This window comes from Chinchilla lanigera, unplaced genomic scaffold (genome assembly GCF_000276665.1).
Source record: "Chinchilla lanigera isolate Chin_1 unplaced genomic scaffold, ChiLan1.0 scaffold00001, whole genome shotgun sequence".
Taxonomy (NCBI): Eukaryota; Metazoa; Chordata; class Mammalia; order Rodentia; family Chinchillidae; genus Chinchilla; species Chinchilla lanigera.
Genome location: NW_004955402.1, coordinates 18,865,592 through 18,877,245, shown reverse-complemented (window position 1 = coordinate 18,877,245; position 11,654 = coordinate 18,865,592). Strand labels below are relative to the sequence as shown.

At 43.8% G+C, this 11,654-nt stretch overlaps 1 protein-coding gene across 1 annotated transcript in view; it reads right to left on the bottom strand.

Annotated features, from left to right (window-relative positions):
- Positions 1 to 1,057: 1,057 nt before the first annotated feature.
- Positions 1,058 to 11,654, bottom strand: part of Dsg2 (desmoglein 2) — a gene marked incomplete at its 5' end in the record, with an annotated part of 49,789 nt that continues 39,192 nt past the window's right edge. Inside the window, 4 exon segments of the mRNA XM_005373161.2 lie at positions 1,058 to 3,177; positions 5,351 to 5,677; positions 7,716 to 7,837; positions 9,879 to 10,106. Of these exon segments, the coding sequence (XP_005373218.2) occupies positions 2,155 to 3,177; positions 5,351 to 5,677; positions 7,716 to 7,837; positions 9,879 to 10,106 (1,700 nt within the window).

The window sequence follows — 11,654 nt, the reverse complement described above, 5'->3', positions numbered from 1 at the left end:
CCTATTATAGATATGAAATTCATATTTAATTAGGCCATCTTATATTGTACCCTACTTGGGAAGAGAAACAATGCTCTTCCACAGTGGCTGGCTATCTGCAGATCTACTTAACACAGTAAAACAACAAGAATAACAAACTTGCCTTTAGGGTGCACTCTTCCCTAGCAATCTAGTTGTATTCCTTGTAAAATGTGATTGGCCAACAAGAAAACAAAGCAGATGGCATCATTCCAAGAAGACGTGAAGATGGAATTGCTTTTATTAAAATACACAAATACAATCTCCCGAGAAACAAATGGAAAAACTAATGCAAGTCACTGCTTCAGAAACAAAGAAATCATCTAAACATGTGAGAAACGGCTTAGGGTTTTTAGCCTGGACCATGTTTCGTTCGTTCTGAGCACACAGATCATATGTACACTTTCACGCTGTAGAGAGATACGCCTGCTGCATACTTGGCAAAATATGTAAGACAATAATAAAAAAAAAACCTCACAAAAATCACTAAAAAGAGTGTAAACAACTCAAGATCATGGAAGAAGAGTGACCTTCATCTTAACCACAGCTTATGATGTCTAAAAATATTTGCCCTTACATTTCAGTCAGTGACCAGTGCTGGGTAAGTTCTTCTATAACACACTTCAAGTAAACGATATTTTAAAAAGTCTACTAAAGTATAATTTTAAAGTTTCAATTCCTCAGCAAATCTCTTAACAAGAAATTAGATAGTATTTAAAAATTATGAAAATTATTCTGTGGTTGTAAATACTTCTATTAATTCCTGATATCCATACATATTTTAAAACATTACTGTTTCTAGCCATAATAAAATACAATCTTATTCAGGAGTCAAACAACCTACATGATTTTTACATTTTTATTTTCAATTTTTTAGGGGGTTTTTTGAGACAGGGTCTCACTATGTAGTTCAGACTGGCCTTGAACTCACTATGTGTAACCCAAGCTGGGCTTGAACTCACAGCGATCCTCTGGCCTTAGCTTCCCAAATGCTGGCATTACAGCTGTACCCCACCATACCTGGCCATGTAACTTTTTAAAAAACAAGGCAAGGACACTGTGTAAAATCAGGTCAAATATTTTAGGTTTATATGATATTTACTATGTATGTACTAAGTCACGACCAGCTAGTCAAAGCCTTCGAGACATCAAAGTAAAATCATCATTTGAAAAAAAAAAAAAAATCATCATTTGAAACTCATAATTATAGAAAAATAGTGTTTTGATTTTTTTGGCAATTGTACATAATGGTTTGTAAAATTCAGTTTAATTCCACAAATATTTCTTTAGCAGCTCTGTGAGTCACTGAGCATATAAAGCAGTGAAACAGGTATCGTTCCACCATAGAGAAGAACATGGCTGGTGAATTTAGCTGTACTAAGTTGTAGCTATTAAGAACAGCCTGAGGTTTCTATTCTCCTGTGGATATCACCATTGTAAGTAGAACTGTATTATATTTACAAATTTTGTGTGGGATTATTCAGTTAAATTTGAAGTATTCAAAATTTTCATGATACGGACAAGAAAACACAATGGCATTTTTAAAAGCGTATGCCATTATGTACACGTCACACGCACAGAAACATGTATGTTCTTACTATCCCAGCACTCAAAAGTTTAATCAACTTTACACAAATTAAAAAGGTCCAGTCTTGAAGAAAACCAACAACAAAACTGGTACCCCAGACTGTAGGTAGATCTTTGGATAAAGGAGCTGTTGACAATCTGCTAGGTGCAGTAATGTACAAAATATAGAACGTCACTGTGAAATATTAACACAATTCACAAAGAGACCCAATCATATCCCCAGGTTTTCTCCTGCACGGTGGTGTGTTTATTTGGTAAATTCTCAGAAGACAGACTTATTCTATTCTGCTGTGAATATTGTTTGCACAGCTCACTAAAAGGCACTAAACAGTATCATCAGTATGCCCACTGTGATACATGAGGCGTTTCTGAAATACACTCCCAGCAGCAGGAAGTGCGGACCTTAGAGTATCGGTGACTGAGAACATTTAAGCTCAAGGCATATGCACCTCTGCATGTCTGGGAGGCTCGTGAAGAGCCGGGCAGATGGAAAACGCGCCTGCAGTCACTGCTAGTTAGACTCTGGGTATGTCTGTGGCTGGCTGCCGCTTAGGCGTAAGAGTGCTGCACGGTACTGTGCTTGGTGACCCTGGTGGAGGATGTGGTAATGGTAGAATTTGAATGGCCAGATCCTTCCAAACCAGAATATGGCAGCGTGCCAGGGACTCCAGCCCCAGAAACCGTGGCCTTTCCAGCCTTCTCTGAGGCTTCGGAGGCATTCTGGTATCTGGATTCCAGAGAAGTAGCAGGGGCCAGCACCCTTTCCGTCACTGTCACGTTCTGTCCTACTGCCACACTGGGCATGGCCAGGACAGGCTGCCCGCTGGAGCTGGGTGCAAGGACGCTTTCTCTTTCCCTCACCATCACGTACTGCGCCTCTTGCAGATGCTGTGTGCCTTGCAGAGGATGAGGCACGCCCCCGTTAGGCTGGAGTACTCTTTCGGTGACCACGACATTACCCTCCCCAGCGTAGTGCTGATCTACCAAGGTGGAAGCCGGCGCATACACCCTCTCTGTCACGATAAGGCTCTGGGGCTGGCTGGGACCCAGGATCACAGTGCTCGGGGGTACAGCAGAGCCTGTGGTGTAGGACGTTTCTGTCATTATGATATTACTGGAAGCCCGTGGGTCAGGAGGAGGCGGTGCCGCCTTCTGACCCTGCCTGGAAGATACCGATGTCTCGGTGACTACTTCCTGAGTGACCACCTCTGCACTGGCTCCATGCAAAGGTTTGGGAACTGGAAAGCTGCTGTCAGAGGAGTAGGCATTCTCTGCATTAACTGTGGCTTGCTCATAGAGTGACCGTGCAGCTGTGTTCAGCTTTGTTTCTTTGACAGGCTTTCGCCTCTGCTCTATTTCCGAATCCACATCTATTTTTTGACCCAAGCAAACCTCAGCTAGTGTCTTGAATTTAAGTCCCAAATCATCTAAGAATCGGTCGTCCAGCTCTCCTTCAATAAAGCTGCAGCAGCCAACCGACCCGTGAAGAGATTCTGCTTCTTCCTGGGAGTAAACCAGAAGGCAGTCTCGGGCCATGTGAATGTCGTCTTCCTCGGTGTAGGAGGCCGCCTTCTACAGTGGAGATAAAAAGAGGCGAATAATTAGTAATACAAATTCACTGAAAAAAAAACCAGGACTCTGTATTGCTCTTTAAAATGCAAAACCTGAGCCCAAGTACAACAAATCGGAGGAAGACAAATTGAAACATTGTACATCCCGGCTCCTGTGTATTCTTAAAAAATATTAAAATGATAAAAAACAAAGAAAGGCAGAGGGAACGGTTTAGGGCAAAGAGGACATGTCACGACAAGTACATGGAATGCAGGATTGTGGACTGGGTGTTGGACAGGAAAAAACAGCTGCTATGAAAGACATTTTTGCAGTAATTGGATAAAGCAAAATATAGATTGTGCCAACTTTAAGTTTCTGAATTTGTTAACTGTACTACAGTAATTGTGTGTGTGTGTGTGTGTGAGAGAGAGAGAGAGTGAGAGAGTGAGAGAGAGTGAGAGAGTGAGAGAGAGAGGAAAAATAGGGAATGTGAAAAAAATGGTAATTGGTAAAATCTGGGTAAAGACTACACAAGAGTTCAAAATGTCTACTAGCAAATTTCCTAATCACGGTGCAATTTTTCCAAATAGACAGTTATTACACATGTAAGACTGACTTAAGCAGGTTTAGAGCAGAAGAGGAGGCAAATCCAAGCAATACCAGCCGGGACCAGACCTGAGCTGGCAGTGAGCCTGCAGAGGGAGAGACAGCAGCCCTCCCGGATGACACCATCAGGCTGACACTCAGCAAAAGGCATCTCATGAAAGAAGGAGGTGGAAAGGGAACGAATACACCAGTAATTTGCAAACTTCGAAGAGACGGGTGGAAATAAATCCTCTTGCTCCTGTCAAGGGCCCTTGAGACCTCTAACACTCCCACCATCTCTGGGGACACGGGAGACTTACTCTTAAGAAAGACAACCAGTCTTGCATTTCTTTTTTCTGATTACTGTACTATGCCTCCAAGACCTGTAATTCATTTCTCTTTATTTATTTCTGATACCGATAATTTGTGTCTACTTCCTTTACAACCTGTTTAGATTGGCTAAGAGGTTTATCCATTTTATTAATCTCTTTAAACAGCTTTTGGTTTCATGGCTTCCTCCTTTTGTTTAATGTTTAATAACTTAGGTGGACACTTAGGTTATTGATCTGAAGCCCATCTGTTAATATAATTATTTTTTGTAAAAGTTCTCCCCAAAATATTACTTCAGCAGTGCCTCACAAATTTTGATAAAGTATGGTTTAATTTTCAGTCAGTTCAAACTGTGTACTAATTGTTCTTTTTTTTCTTTTACTCATGCATGATTTAGAATGTGAAACGTATGGTGGTTATTTGATTATATTTTACATACCACTTTATTATTGATTTTGGGTTTAATTTCTTATTGCCAGATTACCTTGTACAACTGAAATCCTACTAAATGTATTTAAACTTATATCTCAGAATATAGCCTGTATCAAAGAGAATGTGTATTTTGCTTTTATGGCATGAAATGTATTAATGACAAGCGGATCCAGTCAGTTGCCAGTTATATTTTCTGTATCTCTGCTGATTTTCTGCTTTTCTTTGAATTACTGACAGAAGAGGTTGAACTTTCCAACTGTCACTTTGGACTTGTCTAGTTCTCTTTTAGTTCTGTCAATTTTTGCTTCAGGTTTATTGATTTCTGTTAGTAGGTACTGACATATTTAGGAGTGTTACATCTCCAGATGAACTGATCCATCTTCCATTACGCAGTAAATATATCTGATTATTCCTGCTAATGAAATATATTCTGAAATCTATTGTGTCTATTTTAGTCCTGCTATGAACTGTTAATTCCAAGTATGTGCTTCCTTCTTGCATCGGATTGTGTTTCCTGTAACTGTTCTCATCATTTTTCATGGACTCCCCTAAGAGGGGGCCCTCATACGGAAGGCAAAGCTATCTGTTTATCATCATCAGTGTATGCAAAATTTAAATGGACTGAGGACTATTCCCCCTCAGTGAATTTTAGGCCATGTACCCTCTGCCCTTGCCTGCCAGGCTTGCACTTTCTGACATACTGACATCACACACAGCCGCGCGATTTGCTCTGAGTAATGACATGGGATTGTAAAAAGGGGCAGAGGTTTCACAAGCTATTTAACCCAATAACACCACATTCCCATATCCATACCCTCCTCCCCCCTACGTAAAAACCAAGCCTTACATCAGTGAAATAATTCCTTAAGAACTCCTCGCTGACCGCACCAGCAGCAGTGGCTCGGGCTGCGGCAGCCTCTCGGGAAGCCCCCACAGCTCTTACGGTCCGCGCAGTCTCGGCTCCTGTTGTCCCGGTCATGTGAGCGGCCCTGCTGGAGAGGAGGCTGCTGTGTTCTTCCCATCTCCCATCCATTTCGTTCAGGTCATGCTGCACTTTGGAAAAGGAAGCAGAGCTGCCTCCTTTCATGGTGGCCTCCTTGGTTATCGCACCTCCCACTCCGTTTCTTACTGCTAGATTCTCCGCGTGATCCACGGCCAGCAGCGATGGTACCACCTGTGTGCAAAGGCAGAGGACACCGCGGTCAGGACGGAGGGTCAGCGCAGGTGTTGGAAGGACTGGAGCTAAGAGGGCATAAGATAGAAGAAGTTTTTCGCCAGAGGCAATCAGCAGAGGTATTTGGGGTTGAATAGCTTCTATGAGTCTTGTAAAGATCTTCACTTTGCCTTCTTTTAGAGCTCAGTATAAGCCAGAAACAGAAACCAAACTTCCTCTATGGTCTCAGCTCATTTACTCCACTGGAGCCAACAGCATTTAACATTCCTCTAGGGTTTCATGCCTTCTGCTGTGGTTAAAAAAATCCTTCATTTTATTTTCAGCTGGACACATGGCCATTCAAAATAAGGACTGTAGGCAAGGGTGATGGTGCACACCTATAATCCCAGTACTCTGGGAGGCTGAGGCAGGAGAGTTGTAAATTTGAGCTCAACTTGGACAACCTACAGAGATCCTGCCTCAAAAAGGGAGGGCGGGAGAGATGGGAATGCAGTTCAGTGCAATGGCCCTGGGTTCAAGCCCCAGTGAATCAAGTAGAAATGGTGTATGCAACTTGCGGAAAATGTGTTCACGAAGTGGTTCTTCACTCTCCCCCCATCTAATAGTTTGAATGTGAAGGCAGTAGGTGAGTGTCTGGAATACGAGGACAGCATGGGACTGAAACTCATCAAGGGAGGAGCAACAAGGCAGGAGGAGCCCGGGCCGGGAGGGATCCCTACACTGATCCTGGACCACACACGTCTGCGTTTAAGCCACTCTTCCTTTGAGTCTCTGACACTTGATGCTGAATCACATCCTATTAGGACCAGCACACACAGCAGATAAAGAGGCGAGATCCAGCGTGAAGATTCAACAGAGACAGGAGAGAGTCAACGTTAACTAGGTAAGGGGATCTCACAGTATTTTGTCATGGACCTGGAAGCTTGCTTCTGTCAGCTACATGTGTGGAGGGGAACAGAAACAGAGCACTTTCTGGTTGTGATTTGTGAATATTAAATTTGCCATTTGATATTGGGATGAGAATTTCTATCCTAGATTGTACAGCTTTGTGTCTGTGGTGGTTACACTAGACTGTATCAACCTGAACGGCTTGGGAGACACCAAGGGGTCTGGTGGAGCACACTTCTGGGTGTGTCTGGGTGGGTCATGGAAATGCGACCTTGGGTACTGTATCTGGTCCCCTGAACCTTCCTCTCTGGTACTGTCCCATTCCCCTGCTTCCTGGCCACTATAAATAAAGTGAAGCTATAAATAGTGAAGCTTTGCTTCACTATTTCCTTCACCATGATGTTCCTGCCCTGCAGTCACTGGACCATGGACTGAATTTCCTGAAACCGTGAGCTAAATTAAATCTTTCCTTCTTTAAATTGCATGTGTCAGGTATTGTTTCCCAGCAATTGGAAAGCTAGGTAATACTCTGTCTCTGACCCCTGCTCTACATTCTCCGGGTCCCTCCCCAACCACGGTTACATTTTCATTAACACACCACATATCACAATGCAGTACGACCACCTCATCCCTGCTCTGGCAATCAACACAAAACGTGTTGCTGTTAGAAGCCTTTGCTTCCCAAAAGCCTGTGTGTGAAATCCGTATGACTACTGTTGGGAAAACAAGCTGCCTTTGCTCTGCTCTCACAATACGATGATCAATACGGCCTTCTGTGACCTCACAAGTGTTTCTTGTAAGATTTCTCTCCATCAGCAAACAAGCAATCAATTCCGCAGCACACTCCAGTGAGGACCCCCTAAGTCTATTTAATGTTGACATCGTCTACCTGGAGATGGTGGCAGATCTCACATGGAGAGGGCTCAGTCCCCCAGACCACCTGCCCCTCCTCCTTTCAGATGTCAAGAAACTATCACTTCCAAGTTTCCAAGGACTCTTGGAGTTGTACAGCAGGAAATGGGAATGAACATCAAATACGGATCTCGCAACATTACCATATTACTCTCATGATCAAAGATATTAGAAACACTTCCTATGCTCCCCTTCAGACCAAAGATGACAAGTCGCACAGGTCATCCGACGAACTGACCTTGTCCTCAGGTGGCGCCCCTTCATTGTTCCAAGGATGCAGCATCTCTATGGTGCCGGGGATGGGGGTGAAGCCTTTGGCGCCCTCTCCACAATGACACAGCAGCAGCAGAAGCGGCACAACTACACAGAAGCAGAAGTGAGTGCAGAGAAGGTCAACCCTGACGCATTTCTGCCTGTGAGCTGTGTAACTGGAATTTGCACATCCCTTTTTTCAGTGTTTTTCTTTTCCCTCTCCCAACCTGTCCAAGCTTGTTTTGGATGTTATACCACAGCCTGAGGACAGAGAGAGACTGACAGGCTTCAAGGCCCTGTTCCTCACGCTGAGACCACCTATGGCAATGAGTGGAATATTAAGAATGCACTCGATAATATGCAATTAGCCAAATCAATGTAAAGATTAAATTTTTAGAAACTACTTTCCTAAAGTTTTTTTTTGTAAATTCACTATCCATTTACAAAGATCAAAACCTCTTAAGAGAAAAAAAATTAATATATTCAAATATCCTAGAACACCGAAGCTCTTAAAATGCTTTCTTTTTTTTTTTTTTTTTTTTTTTTTTTTTGGTTTTTCTCCGGTACCGGGAACCAAACTCACGACCTTACACTTGCCAGGCAGGTGCTTTTGCCGCTGAGCTAAATCCCCAGCCCCCAAATGCTTTCCTTAGAATGAAATTTTGCACAAGGCATGACTCTCTGGGGTTGCAATTAACTTTGGAATTATCTGAGTACTATTTCCACACGAGTCTGCACAGTCACTGGATTAATGCAGAGTCTGAGGGCAACCAGTGGCGACTCCACGATTTCATCATATTCAATGAACATTCATCGAATTGTCTGTCATATGGCAAGAGTCACATTAGGCTTCAGGGAATCTGAGATGAAAAGGGAGGGAAGGATTCCCCGGGGAAAAGCTACAGTCCTGGCTCCAGGACCTACCTACAAAAATGCTAAGCTGAGACAGGCCTTTTTCTCTTAGGTGTCTCTATCTGTAACGACCTATGACACGCAGGCAGTGGCATGCAGATGCGCTGTAAGCTGCTCAGTGCTGGGTTCCCCTGGAAACCTGCTAATGGCTTTCACTGGCTCCTCACTGAGATAGTCCACACTGTCTGCAAGAAGGAGCTCTGCCCAGGTTCAGGGTCAAGTGGAGTGAATTCCACATGACCCCAGTTGCAGACTTTTATTATTTTGTGAGAGGAAATCCTGGTCTTTGGAGGGCAGGCAGGACAGGCAGGACAGGCTTAGGACAGAAGCGCTCAGAAAGCCTGGCTGCTGCTGGTGCAGATGGATGTAGAAGCTGGCCGTGCAGGGGTCAGCGAGGCAGAGCTCTGACAATTTCAGTGTGCAAAGTGGAGACCAACTGAATAAACTGGTTTGTAAAACCACCTTGTATCCATGTTCCAAATTCATGCGGCAAGTCATTTCTGAGGACCTACTAAGTGCAGGGCACTGTTGTGGGTGCTTGGAAAAGTGCAGGGATGACCAGACAGCATTCTACCTAGGACACCGCAATGCTTATGGCGAAAGGAGCTTGGATAGCATGCATGACCTTGGTTTTTAAAAAATCAGAATACATTTTTCCAACATAAAATTCTGATAAGAGTGCTTGTTATGGTTTAGAGTTAGAATGTCCCCCCAAAAGCCTTTTGTGTTCCGAAGGGGGACTTTTGGGAGGTAACTGGCTCCCAGGGACACCATGCCCATCAGCAGATGAATCCACCGATGGCTCATAGCTGCCTGTGCTGCTGAAAGAAGCTTACGGGGGTAGGGCTGGGATGGTGTGTCCCCCCGCCCTGGTTCCTGCCTTCTCGCTCTGCTTTCTGGCTGCCAGAGGATACCCAGCTTGCTTCCGTCAGCATCTCCCCTGAGCCGTTATTGCCTTGGAGCTAGCTGACCTTGGATCGAGTACAGGCGCCAAAATAAACCTCTCCTTCCTTAAGACGTGAGTGTTGAGTATTTTGTCCCAGTGATGGGAAGTGACCAAGAAAGCCCTGTAACAGGATTCGGTAAACTTGTCAATTACCAGCAACTGTCTTTTCTTATTCCTCCTCAAAAGTGTTCAAAAATAACCACAAGGAAACCAATGACTGATCTAGTAAGAAACTTTCCAGGGGTGCACTCAAATTCCTAAGGGAGCTAAAGAGCAGCTTTGGAGACTTACGGAGCAAGAGCAGAAGGGCCAAGATCATGAGTGCCACCGCCGCGGGCCCCAGGCCCACGTGGGAGTCGTGCCGCGCACCCACACAGCCGCTGCCGTGCAGACACTCGCACACCGTCAGCTGCAGGGCCTGCTTCTCCGGGCAGCTGAAGCCCTGGTTGTCCGAAATCAGGAGCGGAACTTCGCTTCTCCCGAGCTTGGGTTCACTCTGCTGCAGCAGCACACTGGTACCTGCAGGACAGGAGAGGGAAGGAAGGAAGGACGCGTGCCTCCCAAGGAAAGGGAGAGGCCAGATTCTAGAAAGTTCTTGACACGGCTCCAGCTGGAAGCCTGCTTTTCTTTTACTTCTTACGGGGTTTACGAAATGCACTTGTTGGAATTTGTCAGACTTCAACTGTGCAGCTTAAAAAGCGAAGGATATGATTTGGACATTTTCACAATGATTAATTTTAGCTAATATGTGTGGTCTCCCAAGTGCTGGGAACTGTTCTACACAGCAGGAACATGACTTTCGCCTTACCATTTCTTCTTTTTTTTTTCTCGGGGATCAAGTCCAGGGCCTAGACAAGCAGTACTACTGAGGTTCATCCCTGGCCCTTATTTTACCATTTGTTAAATAAACACATAGTATTAAGCAGTTTTCAAACCTAGGCTATAAGCGAGAGAACAGCGTAACCCCTGTGGTGTCCGTTCCCAGTCTTAATAATTTTCAGGAATGGCTAATCTTGTTTTTCTAGTTCTTTCCTTGTTGTCCCAATGAGATGTACTAAAAATTCTGAAAGCTTCAAATCTATAAGGAGCTTGAAAGAATATTACAGTGGATGCTGACACAGTCTTCCCTAATGGTTCACATTTTGCAATGATCCATTCTCCCTATACGTGCATCACTGGGAGAAAACTTTCTGTCTGAACTATTGGGTAGTAAGTTACAGATAGCAGGACATTCTTCAGCACAGACTTTCTAAGATGACAGGACATCAGTGAAAAATATGTGATTGGTATAAAACTACCTCCAAGTATATAACTCACTGGCCAACATTTCAATTGCCACAATGTCCTTCCATAATGTCCTGGAGGTGTCTGTCTTCTCTTTTGACCCTAGATCCAGCCAAGGACCACATATTTCTTGTAATTTATCACTTTAGTCTCTACTTATCTGGAATTCCCACTCGCTCTTATTTCAAGACCTTCACATATTTCAAAGCCACTTATTTCAAAGTTTGTTCCATGGTTTGAATTTGTCTGATTGCTTCCTCATCACTGGATTCAGATGATACGTTATATTGGCAAGAAGATGACACAGGAAGTGTTCTGTGAATGATCTCATCTGTTTTCTTTTCTTGAGACAGGGTCTTGCTATGTAGTTCAGGCTAGCCTTGAACTCACTAGGTAGCCCAGGATGGTTTTAAACTCACAGTGATACGCCTGCCTCAGCCTCCCAGGTGCTGGGATTATTGGCATGTGCCAAAATGCCCAGCAAAAATGACTAGTTTTCACATGAGTAAAAATAATGATTTGTTAGAATAGTGTAAAACTTTTCTATATGTAGACTACTTATTAAAATGATTTACTGGCTGGATGTGGTTGAAAATACCTGTGATTTCAGCACTCTGGAAGGCTGAGAGTGGAGGACAGAAAGTTTAAGCCCAGGCTGGGTAATTTAGCAAGTTAACTAGACCCTGTACTAAAAAAGAAAACTTACTTGCAAGGCAATGACAAAAAAACTACATGATTATTGCTTCTCAGCCTTTTGGCTAAGATCAAGTGTAAGAACTGCAT